General features: G+C 51.5%; 1 protein-coding gene across 2 annotated transcripts in view; it reads right to left on the bottom strand.

Moving 5' to 3' along the window:
• Positions 1-736: 736 nt before the first annotated feature.
• Positions 737-19,040, bottom strand: part of CLSTN3 (calsyntenin 3) — a 30,362-nt gene continuing 12,058 nt past the window's right edge. For both annotated transcript variants that reach the window (XM_017891768.1, XM_017891769.1), the window contains 10 exons: positions 18,735-18,897; positions 18,009-18,062; positions 17,132-17,289; positions 16,847-16,995; positions 11,002-11,228; positions 10,507-10,677; positions 9,534-9,679; positions 9,163-9,298; positions 1,994-2,196; positions 737-1,748 (listed from right to left, as the gene is read on the bottom strand). In XM_017891768.1, coding sequence (XP_017747257.1) covers positions 1,608-1,748; positions 1,994-2,196; positions 9,163-9,298; positions 9,534-9,679; positions 10,507-10,677; positions 11,002-11,228; positions 16,847-16,995; positions 17,132-17,289; positions 18,009-18,062; positions 18,735-18,897 — 1,548 coding nt within the window. In that variant the 3' untranslated portion in view covers positions 737-1,607. The remainder of the gene's footprint in view (positions 1,749-1,993; positions 2,197-9,162; positions 9,299-9,533; positions 9,680-10,506; positions 10,678-11,001; positions 11,229-16,846; positions 16,996-17,131; positions 17,290-18,008; positions 18,063-18,734; positions 18,898-19,040) is intronic.

The raw sequence follows: 19,040 nt of genomic DNA, 5'->3' as shown, positions 1-19,040 counted from the left end.
GCAGGAAGGAACTAAGACTTGGATCCCTGGTATTTCCTGGGCCAGGACAGCACCGGGGGGATGCTCCCACCAGCAGTTCACTCTTCTGAAATAACCCCTTCGGGTTACCATCCTTTATCACCTGCAGGTTGAGTAAGACCTGGGTCCGAGAACTAGTGGCCCAAAAGGCTGTGGAAGGGCCAGACTCTGCCTGCTGTCAGGCCAGGGGCTGGGCCAGCGTGGAGAGGGCTGAGGTCATTCAGCAGCCATGTGAGGTAGCCACGTGGACATGGGCAAGGAAGGCAGATATCCCTTGGGTCTGAACCTTGGCCAGCAGGGAAGGCTCAGCCTGGGAACAGTCTCCAGATCCCTTTGGTACAAATATCAGGGTTGCCTGCCTTCTCCCTGGGGACACCCAGCAGGGAGCCCGTGTGCACAGGCAATATGTTCCAAGTTGTGGGGTGGGGTTGGCAGTGCCCCTACAAGGCACTGGGCATCTGCCCAGGTGTCCATAGCATTCCCTGAATCTTCTATACTTTTCCAGGGGGTACTGAAGGAAGGGGGCGTGGGAACCTTCTGCCTCAGCTTACTTTCCAGGTGATCTGGCATCCTGGGGACTTACTCGGTCAGGCCCTCAAGATCACCAGCCCTGCCCACCTCACTTCAGCCCTGCGTAGAGACCAAAACAGCCCCTGAGGCCTCAGAGCCTCCGTCACGCCCACACAGGACCAGGCAGGCAGGAGACACCTCACAGAGCTTTTTTTTTTCTGATTGTTTTATTTGAAAACCCTAGGATATGTCCCTTCCCTCACCACACCCATCCCCCCGCCCCTGCCCCAGGACATGACGATGCCACACACACACACACACACACACACACACACACACACACACAAGGCCGTGAGCTGCACATGGGAACACAGGGGCTGCACTCACGACAACACTGAAAAAATATACATTATATATATACACCTGGGGCCCCCACATCCTCTCCCGTCCCCACAACTTGGCCACACCAGGTCACAGAGGAGGGGCCGGGGCTGCAGGACCTCAGGACTGCAAGGGCAGGAAGGGAAACAGGACAAGAAAGGAAGGAAGTTGGAAAGGAGGGAGAAGCGGGGTCCCCAGAGTGAAATGGAAACGAGGTGGGGTGATCATAAGAGAAGCAGGGACGACGGCCCAGCTGAGGGAGCCCTGCAGAGGGAGACAAGCTTCCCATGGACAGAAGAGAGAAGGGAAGGGGAGAGGAGAAGGTTTCCTTCAGTCCCACTCCCAGCTCCAGCCCCAGCCATTGCAATTGTCACCCTCTCCCCAACACAGTGACTGCTAAGGGGGCAGATGCCATTGGGGGTAGAAAGGCAACTGAAGTCCAGCCCACTTTCCAACCCAGTCAGCCCCAGTGCAAGGGGCACACCAGGAGTATGACAGCCCAGAGGTGAGGGATGGGGGGCTAGGGGAGGGGCAGGGCAGACTCCAGAGGGCCCGCTGGGGTTTTGAGATGAAAGGAGGACTGGTTCTGAAGTCTCTCCCTCTTGGTCTCTGTTCTCCCAGAAGGTCCTTCTCCCATGTCTGGAGTGTCTGTTTCACCAGGGCAGAATTCTCCCTCTGCGTGGGGAGAGGTGTTGGCCTCAGTAGCGGTGTGGGGGGGTCTCGATGATGCGTCTCTCGTCGCTGCTGGGGGAGTCGGCCACCTCCGAGTCACTGCTGTCCTCGTCCTCCTGCTGGCCCCCGGCAGCCCCTGCCACACAGGCCTGCCGATTCTGGTAGGACTGGAGGGCGGGAACAGAGAGAAGGGATCAATGGCCTGCACACACCCCAGCCTCTCTTTCAGGGGCCACACTTCCCTCGGTCCCCTTATCCCCTTTGCACCCCCTTCCCTGCCTGAACCGCTCTCCCTCCTGCTTACTGCAGCTCTGCGAACAGCCTCCACCCGGGCCTGCCCCTCCTCAGGAGTTCTCCTAGTGTGTCCTCCACAGTCTTGACCCTACAGAACCCCCCTTCCCCGGCCTCTCACCTCCATGGGGTTCACAATGATGGTGAGAGCTGAGTCATCCCAGAAGAGGTCAGGGTCCTTGGGGTCACTGGAGGCCCCTGGAGGCCCGCCAGCCCCTGAGACGCGGCGGTGAAGGGAATGGATGCGCACCAGGCCCAGGATGACCATGAGCACCAGGAAGCCCACGCACACCACAATGATGAGGGTGGCGGCGCTGGGAATCACTGCAGAGAGAGTGCGGGGGTGAGCAGAACGTGACCAGGCACACCTGGGGGCACTCAGACAGGGGGCTGGGTAGGAAAAGAGGCGGCCCAGGCTGAAGGAGTCCCAGGGCAGAACCCACAGTGGCCGAGAAGAGAGGAACACCTGGAGAAGCCAGAAGAGAAACAGCCCGCCAGGAAGGGCAGGAGACGAGAGGGGAGGAAGGGAGCTGCTGCAAGGCAAAGGGACAAACACAGAGGGTGGCTTCCCAACCCAACACTGTCATGAACAGCCCTATTCACACAGGACAGAGGGCAAGGACTGGAATCTGTCCCTGTCATTCCACCTGTGCCTTCCCCAGAGACCACTCAGCCTAGGAAAGAGGTGCCAGTGCCCAGTGAGGGAGGGGGCGGGGCCACTACATGAGCTTGGCTGTGCAGGAGGAGATGCAGCTCCAAGCCTGGCCTGGCTGCAGGAGGAGGGCACTAGCACCTGAGGCTGGGGACAAGTCCAAGGGGCACAGAGCAGCCCCTTCCCTTACCCACCTGGGCTGAGCTCACTCCGTGACACCTCCCTTCTCCTGGTGGGCTTGGGGCTCCTGGACGCCTGGGGTTCCTGCTTCCCCAACATCTCCCCCTGAGGTGTACCTGCCTCCCCCATGGCTCTGCCATGCTTCCGGCCCTGCAGCCCCACTTTGATGCCCAGGTTCAGAGGGGCATGGACCTTCAAAGGCAGTGAGACACAGAACGGCACGTGCACTCTCACACGGACCTGAGAGCTGATGGCGGCAAAGCAGATGTGCATGCACAGGTACATGCTCAGGAAGACCGTGTGGGCACACAGCTGCACAAAGATCGCCACACCCCACACCCGAGCCAGGCCTCTGCCAGCCTGCATGCCGGCCCACACCAGCCACCTGGCCGCCTGCTCACACAGTGGGAGTAAAGGAACGCGTCTGAGGGTCTCCAGTAAGGCACAGCAGAGCNGCCCAGGTTCAGAGGGGCATGGACCTTCAAAGGCAGTGAGACACAGAACGGCACGTGCACTCTCACACGGACCTGAGAGCTGATGGCGGCAAAGCAGATGTGCATGCACAGGTACATGCTCAGGAAGACCGTGTGGGCACACAGCTGCACAAAGATCGCCACACCCCACACCCGAGCCAGGCCTCTGCCAGCCTCCATGCCGGCCCACACCACCCATCTCCGCGCTTGCTCACACAGTGGGAGTAAAGGAACGCGTCTGAGGGTCTCCAGTAAGGCACAGCAGAGCCATATGTGCAGCATCACCCAGCTCCCCACCAGCTGGGCAGACCAGGCAACCCCCTGAAGGAAGACGTAGACACTACAGATGTGGGCCGTGAGGGCCACAGAGCGAGCCACCGTGAGCACAGCCCTGCCTGCTTCCTGCACACACACACACAGCTCTCGGAGAAGCACAAGCAAGCAAAGCAGGAAAGCCCGCAGCCCCAGGGACAGCAGGTGGAGGTAGAGACCCCACACACGCACCCCCAAGCCCAGGGCCCTTATGGGCAGCTGAGTCACTACTCCCCACATGGGTGCACACCCCTGCCCACCATGCATGCACACGGCTTCTCCCTGGGTAGTCCCGTTGCTGAGGGACTCTTCGATGTATGTGTGCCCCAAACACACACAGAGTGGCAATCACACAAGCAAGCTCCTAGGAACATACACACATCACATCCCAGCCCCGTCTCCAAATTACCTACAGCCTGAGACTCATGTGTCAATAGACAGAGCAGAGCGTAGGGAAGTACATGGCCCAGGAGCTCCCCCACGCTCACACTCACACCCTGCTGCAGCGCCCCTCTCCCCAGCAGCCAGCACACTCTGCTGCCACGCACTCCAGGGCCAAGTAGGTGTGTGGAGAATGCCCTGCCTGGGCAGGCCACACACCTCCCTGAGGCCGCCCTGATGGCTGTCTGCCAAGTTGGTCCCCATCCTGACCCGACCCACAGCCCACTTGAGGCCACTTGCCAATTAGAACGGACTCTGCTGGGGCACACTCCCTCAACACTGGTTCCAAGGTGAAGACAGGACTGGCTGGATCAGTATTTCCCAACTGCCTGGGAACGGGGGGATGAGGGAGGAGGGGACAGAGCTGCCTCTTCTGCCCATTGGCAGGAAATAGTGCCTCTCAGGTCTCCATGTCAACAGACCAGACCCAGGGGCAGTGCCTCCACTGGCAGATGGGCCTGGTGGCTAAGCCTAGGCTCTAGAAGGAGTGATGACCCCAGCCTCAGAGTGGAGGCCAAAGCAGGTGAACTTGCTGTAAGCACACAATGGTAACAAGCTAAAGCTGGTTTGTGCCTTAATCAACGCAGTGTCCCTCCGAGCTCCTGGCCTAATGAAGGAAATGACAAGTTGATTGCCAGGACAATAAGAAATGACCACAGGAAAGACAAAATGCAGACACTGTATCTACAAGCACACAAGTCTGGTTAATTAGTTTAAGATGAGTCAGCAGCCCAGGGAGATGGGAGGATTTTTAAATCAGCTACAGATAAAAATCAAGAATTTAAGAAGTACGGTCAACTTTTCTTGCTACATGAGATGTGAGCAGTTAATTCCAGCCTTGAATGACCTCCAGAGCCAACATAAGGGGTGACTTAGCAAATGGTCTGTGGGATTGCGAGGACACTGTTGAAAGCCCTGCCCACAGCTCCACACGGTGCCCTCTTTGTGAAGAGCCTCGGGAGAGACTTCTTTCTGTCCCCAGTCCCAGGGCTTTTCATGAAATAGCGTTCGGCTCCTATCATGGCTTTCAGAACTGCTCAGGTTTCCTTTTGCTTTAGCTTCAAAGAAGCTCAGAGTCCAAATTCTGGCCCATGGTAGCAACTGCACGGCATCTCATAGTAAGCATGTTATGAGCTGACTTTATTCCCTGGCTTCATTTGATCTTTATTTCATCATTACCTGTTCCTCCTCGCTTCCTCATTCATTCTCTTTCTGTCCTATTGCTTTCTAACTCTTCCTGCAAAGCTTCAGATACTTGTAGGAAACAAAGGAGGAAAATTATTCCCAAACTTTTAAAGATCACATGGGATTTTTAAAAACCACTGATACATGGCTCCCACCCGCTAGACATTCTAGGGTGTAATTTAGGTGCCAAGAGTTTTTAAAGCTCCCCAGGTGATTCTGGCAGGCATCAAAATTTGATATGAGTAGATGCACAATACCCTCATCACCTCGGCTCACTCTTCTTAACCAACCTTATTCTCTCTAACCGTAAACACTCCTAACCACCCATCTACCCCCAGTTCTCAAATTCTCATTCTCTCTCATGCCCATCCAAAACTCCCTTCTACACTCCAGGTCCAAATGCAAACTCTACATGTGCCATAAAATCTCCCCTACTGTTCCAGTTTACACTCGTTCCAGTTCACATTGATCTCTCTTTCTCTAGTGCACTTAGGAGATTTAGAGCTATGGGCCTCTGTGCCACTGGAGGAGATCGCACCTCTCACTGCTTCTGCATGTTTAGAATGGTTTGATATTGTGAAACCACAATTCTGCAACACCACTCGGCATTTGTAGGTGAAAGGGAGGGAGCACCTTGCGGAGTCAGAAAAGGCATATAGAAGGGGTTTTATGCAATGAATGGCCTGTCAGCTCAGGCATGCCAATCACCGGTGCCCTCAGGGAAGCTATGAACTCTGTGTCCTACTCAGGCCAACATAAGAGAAGCAGCAAAGGAAAACTGCTGCTCTCAACTGAAATCTGAGGGAAGTTTGATCAGCCTGGACATGAGCTCAGAACAAAGGATGGGGAGACCGGGCTTCACTGTGGGGAGGTGAAAGGGTGCCATGTGCAGACACTGCTCCAGGGGCTGAGGGGTGAGAAGCGCTGCCCACCAGGCCAGCCCATGCAGGGCAGCTGGACACTCAGGGGAGAAGGTGCTGGGCTCTTAGAACAAGAAGTCCCGGCCGGGCGCAGTGGCTCAAGTCTGTAATCCCAGCACTTTGGGAGGCCGAGACGGGCGGATCACAAGGTCAGGAGATCAAGACCATCCTGGCTAACATGGTGAAACCCCGTCTCTACTAAAGGAAAATAGCCCGTGGTGGGGCGCCTGGTTAAAGTCCGCAGCTACTCCAGGAGGCTGAGGCAGGAGAAATGGCGTAAACCTGGGAGGCGGAGCTTGCCAGGAGCTGGATCCACGGTCAGCTGCACTCCCCCAGCTGGGGCGACCAGAAAAGGCCAAGACCGTCTCAAAAAAAAAAAAAAAAAAAAAAAAAGAACAAGAAGTCCCTCACCTGGGGCCTTATACCAAAGAAAGTAAGGATCGAGAGTCTCACCAGGCCGGGCAGCACCCCTATCTACCTTGAGCCTAATCAGAGTAGCAGGACCTAGTATCCAACCCAGAAAAGACTGAGTGGAATGATCCCCAATGAAAGAACTGGAGAAAGTGCTATGGAATCACAAGAAGGAAAAAAAGTACGTAGCTGGCCTCAAGAGTTTATTTGAAATAAATAGGTTTGGTTTGCTAACATGTCTCTCTTGACTAAATACTGTGTGAAACTTCTCTGAATCTTTGCAGCTTGGTTATGCCTTATATTCCCCACGAATCCTCACTTCCACCTACTTGCTATAGTGAATCACAGTAGAACACTGAAAAAGGCCTCTGCAAGTCCAAATGCGGCGGCTCACACCTGTAATCCCAGCACTTCAGAAGCTGAGCCAGGATGAGTGCTTGAGCCCGGGAGTTCAAGACCAGCTTGAGCAACAAAGTGAGACCTTGTCTCTATAAAAAAATCTTAAAAATAGCCAGCATACTGGCATGCATCTGCTCCTCGGGGGGCTAAGGCAAGAGGATTGCTTGAGCTCAGGAGTTCCAGGCTCCAGTGAGCTATGATTACCACTGTTCTCCAGCTTAGGCGACAGAACAGGACCCTGCCTCCCCCTCCCAAAAGCCTCTGCAGTTGTTTTCAGAGAAAGCAAGGAAGAAGGGAGCCAGTCCCAGAAAAAAGAAAACATAAGAGACAGTATAGGTGGTGACCGCTGCAGGAGGAGAGGAAGCCAGACTGAATCCCTGGGGGCATCAGAGGAGCTGGCCTCTGTCAGAAAACCCTGGGGCTCCCCCTAATTATGTGCAACTCTGAAGTCATAAGACTAATCTTTTTAAAGCATCAAACATCTGGGGAGAGGGGTGAGGGCCATGGTCAGTGCACAGACTGGAATCATGCCTCCTGGATGTAAATGCTGCCTCCACTTACTTTCTAGCTGTGTGAACTTGAACTCTCTGTGCCTCTGTTTCCTTGCCTGTAAAGGGGATAATTCTGGTACCCATTTCATTGGTTGTTTATGATGGCTAAATGAGTTAATATGTGTAATCCCCCAGCATGGTGCCTGGCACACGATGAGAGCACCCTGTGTTTGTTATAACTATTATTACCATCACATACATTGAAATAAGCCCTGTACTTTCACATAGTGTTTGCAGACCACGAACTTCTTCCAAGAAAGCAGTAGTGGAATCCTCTGAGAATTGCCTTAAAAGCCTGTGGCACAACCTTTTGACTTTTTTCAAAGGTGACCAATCTATGGCCTTTGAGAGTGGGTTTAATGTTTAAAAACTTAGAATTATATCCAGAGCCAACTTTGGCAAAAGTGGATGATGAAGTTGAGTAACACTGAACAGGGTCAAAAGCAAGTTATGTCCAAAAAATAACAAAAATAAATGCACCTTATAAATTGGCTCTGAAAGCAATTCTAAGAAGGGGTTCCAAAAATCACTTTCAACAACATCAGCATCATTTGCAATTTTTAATAACGTGGGAGAATACTTGTTTTATAATATGAAGTGTAAATATCAGGTCACAAAATAGGTTAATACCTAACTCTATAAAAAGGAAAAATTAGGCATAGAAAATAGAAAAAAGACTGGAACAGAAAATCTCATGTTATCAGTGGTTTCCTCTCTGATGAAATCATGGCTGATTTTTCTTCGTCGTCGTCTTCTTTTTTTTTTTTTTTTTTTTTTTTTTGAGACAGAGTCTTGCTCTGTCTCCCAGACTGGAATGCAATGGTGTGATCACAGCTCACTGTAGCCTCGGCCTCCCAGGCCCAAGAGATCCTCCTACCTCAGCCTCCCAAGTAGCTGGGACTACAGGCAAGTGCTACCATGCCCAGTTAATTTTTTTTATTTTTTGTAAAGACAGAGTCTCACTATGTTGCCCAGGCTGGTCTCAAACTCCTGGGCTCAAGTGATCCTCCCGCCTCAGCCTCCCAATGTATTGGGATTGCAGGCGTGAGCCACTGTGCCTGGCCTGATTTTTCTTCTTTAAAAGAAATATTTGATATTTATTTTCTGGTTTTCCTACAATTATGCAACTCAAAAGTTGAAAATAAAATTGCACCATTGGTAAAGGACCATGACCGGGAACCTTTGGGTCCATGGCCAGGTTGCTTTGAAGGGCAGCACTCCATCTGAATGTAATGCTTTGCATATTTGCATATGTTTTTTAGACATATTCTTGTGACTGCACACATAGCACATAATTTTACATGTAATAGTACCAATTCTCTCCTTGGGGATAGGGACTGTATCTATCCTATAAATCATTTAGATCATCTTAGGACAGTGCTAGTACACAGTAGGTGCTTAGTAAATGCTTGACAGCTTCACCACAGAGGATCCTAGGTCCAGGGCTAATTTGATATTGCTTGGGGCTGGGGAAGGAGGCATCATCAGGAAAAACAAACACTTCTAAACCCACACTGACTTTATGATTCCAGGAATAAGCACCCCTACAATGACACAAGGCTCATGTTCTTCACAAGGGAAAGTGAGTGATCCAAAGGGAGAGAGGGATTGGTCCGTAGCTGTCAACTAAGGCATGTATCAAAGGGGAACTGAACCCATTGCTCCACCCCCCTTGTCCTCTCCCAGAGGTGGAGGGGAGGATACCTGTCCCAGCCCACTCACCTGCCACCTTCCCCTCCCTGCCCAGCCCCACCAGGCTTACGTACTGGAGTTTCGGTGGGAGCTGGCCAGGCTGTGTCCAGCCATCTCAGGCGGGGGCTGGTGCCCACGGTGCAGGAACTGCTGGGAGCTGAGCACGTGGCTGGGGTGGGCAACCCGGTTCATGCTGTGCAGGACATTGACCTGGGCAGAGGGAGGCCTCCATGGGCACACACGCTTCTCCCAGGTCCTCCCCACTTCTCTAGAGCCCAGCCCCATCTAACTACTGCCCCCATCTCCTTCTTCTCCACCCACCACAGGGTCCAGCAGCCCTGCACGCTGCCATGTCCATGCCCACCAGCTAACATTTTGAGTCCATGCCACCTCAGCTCCTTTCTGGGGGTGGGTAACTGCGGAAGGAAGGAGACTCTCTGGGTACCTCCACGATGAATTCATTGCTGGAGTAACGGCCATTCATTTCCGAGCAGGAAAGCCGGAATTTCCTGGCGTAGAGGGCAGCTCCGTGTCGCAGCCGATAACGAGCCTGCCTCAGGATCTCTTCATACACAGTGATGCTCTCCACCCCTGGAGATAAGGAAGCACCTCAGGGCAGGTCCAGTGGAGGCAGGACCCTCTCTCCTGGACTCCCACCAGCTGACACCACACAAGCTGTAGAGTGGGTCAGCCCCATCTCTGCAGAAGTGCGACCTGAGGTCAAAGGGAGAGATGCTCCCCTCCATCCCTGCCCGCTCTGCCTAACTAGGATGGAGAGATCAAGGCTCCATTTCCTGCTCTGTAGGTTCTGAGGAGGAATGGAAAGAAGGAGATAAAGACATCCTGAAAGACAGAAAGGGAGATGGCAAGCAGGAGGGAATCTGAGAAAGAGGAAAACACAGAAGTGAGCCCTGGAAAGGAGTGGAAATAGAAGGGAACTGGTTATCTCCACCTTCTCCATTCTCCCTCCTGGCTTCCTTTGGAAACTACCAAATCATCACCCCCACTATTCACTAAGAGATGAGCACTTCTTGTAAAGCTCTGGTGTGCACGTGAGATGAGAGAGCTGTACAACAGAGATGACCAGTAACAAACAGCTGGAGGATTAGAAAGCTGGGCAGAGATGAGCCGAAAGAGGAGAGGAAGGAGAGAAGCCTGAATGGAAACAGGAGTGGGACCAGAAGTGGAGGTGACCCAGGCTATGCAGAGGAGCAGGAAGAGAGAAGCATTCGGAGCCTAAACCCAGCACACCTCCCCTAGGGACAATCAAAGCCAGAGGAACTTCCAGGCTAGGAAAATGCAAAACAGCACTTGTCCACATCCCTGGACCTGGAGGGAGGACCCTCTGGGCTTCCCAGGCCCTTACGTTTTAGGAGGGGCACACACACACAGAGGACAGGCCCTCAGGCCCCACTGACCAGCAATGGTGAGGTAGGCGGATGTGTTGGTGAGCTCCAGCCCTCGCTGCTGCACGGAGGTTGTGTCCAGGAGCAGGCTTTCCCGCTCGGGGTCCAGGTCATCCCCCACCAGAGAAATTTCACAGCCATCCAGGTTGTGCACAATCTCATCCGACATGCGTGTGTCTGTCACTGGGTTGGGGAGAGCAGGGTCTGGGTCAGAGCCAAAGGGCCCACAGAGGTTCTGAGCCCCAGCCATCCCCTCACCACCACTGTCCCCCCCTTTCCAGGGTCAGGGAAAGGGAAGGCAGCATCATTTTCAAGAAGATCATTACGCAGCAATTCATTTCCACCCATAGGTTTTCCGCTTGCTCTCCTTCTTAAAGATAAGTTGTTTAATCAAACAAACACAGGATGGAGTCACTTTCTGCTTCCAGCCCCAGGAGTTCTCCCGCACTCTGGCTTCAGACACTGGCTGGTTCTCTGGATGGTGTTACTCCCTGGAGTCATCCTTACCTGTGCCCTGCCAACTCTCATCCTTTTTGGCCTCCACCTGGTGAGAAATGGAGCAGGTGATTTGAAGATCAGGGAACAAAGGGACGCCCTCCATTCCCTCAAAGTCCACAGCTGGGCGGGCAAAATGGGCAGTGCCACTCAGCAGGATCTGGGGGGCATCAGGCTGAAGGACCACCACATAGCCCTCCACTTCAGGGATGGACACACAGGACTCTTCACTGAAGCATCTGTGTGAGAAAGGAGGAGAAGCAACATGTGACCCCAATACTTCCTCCCTGAAAACCTACATTCTGTTTCACTCGCTGCCCCAGCTACCTCTATCATAGAGCATCTCATATCAGGGAGGGGCAGGGGAAGAAAGGGGGTCATGCCTCTGCACCCCAACCCCCACAGCAGTTGAAGGGGGACATATCCTTTCCTGGTAGGATGTCACCAAGGAAAATATTGAGGACAGAAAGTCAGGTAACCCCAACCTGTGGGTGTGATCACACCATCAATGCCCTACTCTAGGATTATGGAGTACCTATAAATGGTATTTTAATGAAAAATAAAGCAAACTGAACTGACAAACATGTATATATACACACACAGTTCTTTATCCAGGAGTTTAAAAATACAAGGGAACAGTATACTCTCTAGCACATATGCGCCCAAAATTATTCAACACTAAAAGTAGAGGGTGGACATCTACCAAAGGGTGTCCTCCTCTGTGGTGTGCCTTTCATTCCCTTCAATAGCGGGGACACACACTTTGGTAGGTGAGATCATCTGGCTACCTTGGACCTAGATCCACTGTCTCATGAAGCTTTAGGATCCAGGCACCAGGACAAGCTATCCCTAGAGGACGCCGTTGAGCCAGACCAACCAACAGCACAGCTGCTCAGGAGTGATGCTCTCAGGATCACATTTAGCCCCACCTTTTACCAGAAATACCAACACCTCAAAATCAATAGCCCTTGCCAGTTATGAAGCCTTTTCCCCATACTATTTCTTTTATTCATTTGTCTGTTTTTTGTTTTTTGGGGGGTTTTTTTGGTTTTTTGTTTTGTTTTGTTTTTTGGTGGAGTTTCACTCTTGTTGCCCAGGCTGGAGTGCAATGGTGTAATCTTGGCTCACTGCAACCTTTGCCTCCTGGGTTCAAGTGATTCTCCTGCCTCAGCCTCCGGAGTAGCTGGGATTATAGGGCACACGCCACAACGCCTGGCTAATTTTTGTAGTTTTAGTAGAGACGGGATTTCATCATATTGGTCAGGCTGGTCTTGAACTCCTGACCTCAGGTGATCTGCCCATCTGGGCCTCCCAAAGTGCTGGGATTACAGTCGTGAGCCACCGCACCTGGCCCATATTATTTCAATATAACCTCATTTCTATGCTGTAAAATGCCGAAAGCTCAGGCTGGGCATGGTGGCTCATGCCTGTAATATTGGCACTTTGGGAGGCTGAGGCGGGAGGATCCCTTGAGTTTAGGAGTTCAAGATCAGCCTGGGCAACATAGTGAAACCCCGTCTCTACAAAAAATACAAAAATTATCCAGGTGTGGTGTCAGACACCTGTAGTCCCAGCTACTCAGGAGGCTGAGGTGGAAGGAACACTTGAGCCCAGGAGGCAGAGGTTGCAGTGAGCCAATAAGATCATGCCACCGCACTCCAGCCTGGGCAACAGAGTGAGACCCTATCTCAAAACAAAACAAAACAAAAAAAAGAAAGACAAAGAAAACAAAAGAGTCAAGGCTTAAACCATTCTTCTCCTTCCAGGTCCACTGATTTTTGTTTTGTTTTGTTTTGCAGAGTCTCGCTCTGTTGCCCAGGCTGCAATGTAGTAGCGCCATCTCAGCTCACTGCAACCTCCGCCTCCTGGGTTCAAGCGATTTCGTGCCTCAGCCTCCTGAGTAGCTGGGACCACAGGCATGCGCCACCACACACGGCCCAAGTCCACTGATCTTTCCACTAAACCACAGGCACCATTTGGGGCCTGGGTTTGCACCAGGGAAATTTATGTGTAAAGACGTTTCCCCACTTGAACAAGCAGACTTCACAGTGGAGTTAGCGATGCAGGAGCAGGGACTGTGATCCACATGCTGGTGCTAGTGGAAACAATTTTGCAGAGAGGACTGTAATTATTAGTGTTACTGAGCATGCCCAGCTTGAATGCTGGAGCAAAAAGGGAGAAGGCATAATCTCAGCAGGCGTGATGAGCTCAGAGCCCCTGAAGCTGCCAATGCCCACGATGTGCTGAGTTCCTGTGCCACATGGAGCAGGGCCTATTACAATCTGCACTGTCATCCAGATAGGCCTAGGGCAAAGCCCCTTGGGAAACAATCCCAGATGACCCTGAAGGCACAGACTCCAACAGACACCCTCCCTGCAATGAGCAATGCTGTGCTGTGCTGCCGCTCTGGGAATCCCAAGGGGAACAGGGGGCCTGACCCAAAGGCACTGCTGGTCTGGTAGAGAGATTAGACATGGCACACAAAAGTTAAAACAAAGGCAAATATGGTCATCGCCATATGAGTGCAACAAACAACCAGAAGAGTTCAGAGGAGGGAGAGGTTAGTTCTGGCTAGGAGAAGAGGAGGGTGCTTGGAAAAGGAAGGTAGGAATGATCAGAGAAAGTAGCAACTGAGCTAGCCTTTGAAGGAGGGTAGCACTGACCCAGAGTGGATGGCGAGAAGCTTAACTAAGGGGAGTAAAAGAATATGAGGCAGAAACGACCAGGAGCCAGATGGCTGGTGGCTTTAAATGCCATGATAAGATCTGACTTTTTTTCTCTAACTTTTTAGAGACAAGGTTTCGCTCTGTCACCCAGGCTGGAGTGTAGTGGTGCAATCATGACTCACTACAGCCTTGAACTCCTGGGCTCAAGTGATTCTCCCACCTCAGCCTTCTGAGTAGCTGCAACTACAGGCATGCAGTTTGTTGGTTGTCCAGGCTGGTCTCAAACTTCTGGCCTCAGGTGATCCTCTCACCTTGGCCTCCCAAAGTGCTGGGATTACAGGTGTAAGCCACTGCACCCAGCACATTTGACATTTTTATGCAGTGGGCAAGAGGAAGCCACTGATATCTTTTTCATCAGGGAAGTGTGATGATGAAAACTCAAAAGATCACTCATCTAGCCTCAGAGTGGAGGATAAATGAAATTAGAAGACTAGAGATAGGTCAGCTAGTTAGGAGGCAATGGGCCAGACGAGAGGTAATAAGACCTGGGCTAGAATAGTAACAGCAGCAAAAGAAAGAGGAGACAGATTTCAGACACCCAGCACAGAGGCAGGGTCCAGGTGACCTGGCAACTGATGGGCAGTGGAAGATAAAGACAGGCAAGAATCAAAGAGACTCAGAGCTTTCAAGCTCTGGGTGACTGCAAGGACAGAGACACCATTAGAGAGAGAGTTCAGGGGGAGGGCTGGTTTGGGACTGCAGTTGATTATTTCAGCATTAGCTCATTCGGTTGAGGTGCTGGTGGAACTTCTACATAGAGGCTACAGGAAGCAGGTGGAAAGTCAAAAGCTGTGGAAAGAGGACAATACTAGAGAAAAAGATGTGGTATCTATCTGTCCGGGGGTCAATGCCACAAGTAGATGGGCTTTCCAAGAAAATACTAAAAAAAAAAAAAAAAAAAAAAAAAAAATTTCAGGAAAACCTGCATTTAGGCATTGACCAAATAGCTGCATAAATCTGGCTTTAAATAGACAGACGTCCAAGAACTGAAAACTGGAAGCTACGAAAGCCACATGGACAGGGGCAAGGAGAAGCATCAGGGAAAGGGAAGTGTTGCTAGGTACCTGTCTGTATCTGTTGCATGCACACACACACACACACACACACACACATCCCTCTATATTTTCTCCCATCACCTCAGGGAAGTATAAGGATAGCACCAACCATGTAGTAACCTTAGATATGGAGAAATGTAAACTCTGTTTCTTAACCTCATAGAGAAAACATCAAGGCCCCTTTCCTCATAGGCAGCTTCCAAGCCCTTGGATAAACCTCTATCCTGGGCATGAAAAAGATAGGAGGAATTCAGATGAGCCACTCAGCAAAGAAAATGTCAACTCCTCCCCCTGCAGGAACTCCCCTTGCAGAGCTCCACCCTAGGCCAAAAACCAGAGCCCTCACTTCTGACATGGCTCCTGAGCACTGGAGGGAACAACGCAATGCCTTGGCTTCTGACGGATTACGCCTTTCATAACTGAATGACAGCCCTTTAACAACTGGAGCTCTGACTGGGACATGGTGGGGTGCATACTCAGCAATCAGCTGCACCCACATTAACTCATCTGCCTGTGACCTTCAGCTCCATACCCTGAACCAGCAAACTCCCAAAAGCCATGGTCTGGGCCCTTCCACAGCTCTAACTCTGAGGCCTGATGATCACACCCAGTCGCCCTCCAGGGCTCAGAGCACTCCCCACTCTAAACCCACCCCTCCCAGGATAGGGGCAAATTTGAGATGTTTATCTTCATATAGCTCACAGAGAAACTGAGGCAGAATGGGGGATGGGGTAACAAGATTGGAACGCAGAAATCCTGACTCCTAAAGCATGTCATTCACCCACTAGATGGCAGTATCTCCTAAAAACTGCCCATCAACCATAATAAGGGGTGAAAATGCCTTCATGTAATAATAACCAGCATTTAAGCAGCATCAGCTCTCTGCTAGGCATTTGATCCAGATTATATCATATAGTTATGATAACAATTCCATGAGTTACTCTATTGCTATCACTACTTTATAGCATTTGCCCAGTGCCAAAAAGCTAGCAACAGACCCTATGCTCTTAACTATCATACTTTCATTGCCTCTCAATTGATCTGTATTTTTAAACATGTAATATATACTCAAACCTTAAAATAATCTACAATTTTTCTTTTAAAGACACCAAAAGTCATTCACTTAGAATTCAGAGGTCAGCAAACTTTCCTTTTTTTCTTTTTTTTGAGACAGAGTCTCGCTTTGTAGCCCAGGCTGGAGTGCAGTGTTACAATCTCGGCTCACTGCAACCTCCACCTCCCAGGCCCCGGTTCAAGCAATTCTCCTGTCTCAGCCTCCCAAGTAGCTGGGATTACAGGCATGCGCCACCACGCCCAGCTAATTTTTGTATTTTTAGTAGAGACGGGGTTTCACCATGTTGGCCAGGCTGGTCTTGAACTCCTCGTGATCCGTCTGCCTCAGCCTCCCAAAGTGCTGGGATTACAGGTGTGAGCCACCATGGCCGGCCAGCAAACTTTTTCTATGAAGGATTAGATAGTTCTGTTTGCAGGGCCATATGATCTCTGTCCCAACTACCCACAGTTCTGCCATCCCAGTGTGAAAGTAGCCATAGACATATGCAAACGAATGGGCACTGGTGTGTTCCAACACAACTATTTACAGAAACAGGCAGCAGGCCAGATTTGGCCTAGGACTGCCAACCCCTAGACTTAGGTCATCGTATGTGACCTCGCAAGAGCTTGGTGAAGCAAGATTAAAACAAGTGAAGCAGCCAGGACTCACCATTTGCCCAAGGTTATCCAAGCAATTCGTAGTCAGAATTAATGTCAGGTCTCCCCACTCCCAATCCTGTGTCCCACTTTACGTATCAGCACAGAGGCATAGAGGAGATCAAAGGCCAAAAACCCTAGAAGTGTGACTTGGTAGAAAGAGTAATGTATTGATTGTTGAGAAATCTGAGTGTAGTCCAGACTTTTCTACCAATATTGCTCTGTGACCCTCTCCATTTGAGGGCCCAGTCTCCTCATCCATAAAACAAAAGAGGTATGCCTAGCTCTAGGTGATGCCTTAGGCCAAGGACCTGTGACACAGTCTGGCTCTGCTCAATGATTTGCCCTGCCCCACCCAACACTCACTTGACAGCAGTGGTGAGGCGCAGGGGCCTGACGCCGGGCGTGGCAAAGCGCAGAGTGTTCATGTAAGCCACGTGCTGCAGGGCATGGTTGAAGGTCTCCACATCATCCCCCTCCAGGGTGAGCAGGGACTGTGAGGGGTTCACATGGACCTGGGCCCCAGATACAGATACAGCTGAGAGCAGGGCCAGGAGGTGGGAGAGAAAAGGAGCAGAGGTAGAAGGGTAGGGCATGGGGGAGGGGCAGAGGGCATGCGGGGAAGAACAGGGCTAGAGGATGGGGCAATACCTTCATGCCTTTGCCCAGGCTCTCGAAATCCCTATAGTCCAGCCCCTCCCGACATGCATAGAGGCACTCGATGACCTCACGGCTCTCCAGGCGACCTGAGCGCACGCTGAAACCAGCCAGGTAGCCATGGAAATAGTGGTGAATCGGCAAAGGGTCTCCTAGGGTGGGAACACAGGAGCAGGACGGAAGGTGAGAAGAGAGGAGGATGGAAAAGGATGAAGGCTGAGAGAAAGGGAAAGAAGAGAAAGAGCAGAAGAGTTGAGAAAGAAAACAAAAAGGAGAAATGTGGAAACAAAGAAAAAGGAAAAAAGAGAGATGAGAGGTGAAGGAGAAGTGAAGATAAGCGGGGAGGCTGGAGAAGGGAGAAAATGAGACAAAAGAAGACAGAATAAAGCCAGAGGAGAAGAAAAAGGGTGAAAAGTAGAAGCAACAAAGATGAGAGGGAGGAAGAAAAGGAAACAGGACCAACAGGAGGGAAGAGTCAAAACAAGGAGGAAGGGAGGTGGCAGGAGAGGACGTCTTTCCAGACATGCAGGGAGACCAGGATGGATGTGAGCGAGCTTCACAGATGCCCAGACCTTCCCCTCCTGCGTGTCTGACTCCTGACTCCTGCCACCTCCCTTCTGCCATATGGAAAGCCACCAAGAGAACCCCATTCTTCATTCTGTGGGCAGGACAGGACACCCAGAACCCAGCCCAGCTGCCTCTGGCCTTACCACTCCAGGAGCCCCTGCCCTGCTGTATTTCTTGGAGGCTCTGCCCCCTGGTGGCCTAGGAGGCTGTCACAGGCTGGATAGAATTTGGGGTGGAAAAGGGGTCTCAGAACAGAAAGTGAGGATGAGAACTCTCTGGTCTCCAGTTCTTACACACAGAGTACCTTGGGTGATATCTGTACTGTTGTCTCCCTTTTCCTTCTCTTTGTTCTTCTCCTCTAGGGATAAAAAAAAAACAGTGGTAATGACTTCAGGGATGTGGACAGATTGACAGAGAGGAATGAGACTTCTTCCTCTCATCCCCATGAGTGCTCTCACGTTCACATGGGACTCTGACCCTCCCGTGTATAACCTGCAACCTCTCAGTTCAACCCCAACCCTTCTTTTGTCATGTCCCAAACTCTCCAGCCTCTGTTAGAGACAAACCCCCAAATACGATATACTGCTGAGGAAACACATGGGCTCTGGTAAGACAGGCAGGCACATGTGCACACACACAGTCCCAAGAGGGGAAAAGTTTTTTAATGGCTTAAAAGTTGAAAGACTGAGGACGCTCTAAGGGGTTACTCTCCTTGAGCAGGGGAACAGGCTATGGAAGTCATATCACTTTGATGGAACAAAGTGGAAACAGGCTGGAGTTACAGAGAGAGAGTCTGAGGATGCCTGAGAAATTAATTCCTCCGAGTCAGAGGTGATTGGATTAGTGGGAGATATGGGAGGGAGGCTGTGGTCCCTTCCATGGAGATCTTCAGTTACCCTGCCCAGCTGCAGAGAGATGTATGAGGTGGCCTCAGCCGCCGCGTCAGACTGCCCTTGCTCCTCACCAGCCTACCTCCCTTCCCAAATCCTAAACCACTGGAGTCTTCACTGAGAAGCTCAGAGGGACTTACCAGTCCAGCAGGCCCCAATCATGAGAGCAGGCTCCCTTCGGGGCGGGTGGATGAGGCCATTGTCATGGATGAGGGCAGGGTCGAAGGAGATGCCATCGGTGTAGAGTGTGACCGTGGGGAACTCGAGGTTCAGGGCGTAGTGGTGCCACTCATCATCACAGACCTGGGCGAGTAGGGTAGGGGCAAGAGCCTCTCAGGTAATTCCTCTTCAGAGAGCTAACCCCAGGCACTGCCCCATCTCCTGGGAGACAGGGGACAGTCCCTTTATTCCCAGTTCTACCAACAGGGCTTACTAGTGCTTTGCTG

This window comes from Rhinopithecus bieti, unplaced genomic scaffold (assembly GCF_001698545.2).
Source record: "Rhinopithecus bieti isolate Rb0 unplaced genomic scaffold, ASM169854v2 scaffold_21022, whole genome shotgun sequence".
NCBI lineage: Eukaryota > Metazoa > Chordata > Mammalia > Primates > Cercopithecidae > Rhinopithecus > Rhinopithecus bieti.
The sequence above is the reverse complement of the archived record's forward strand: the minus strand, read 5'-3'. Positions and strand labels throughout refer to the sequence as shown.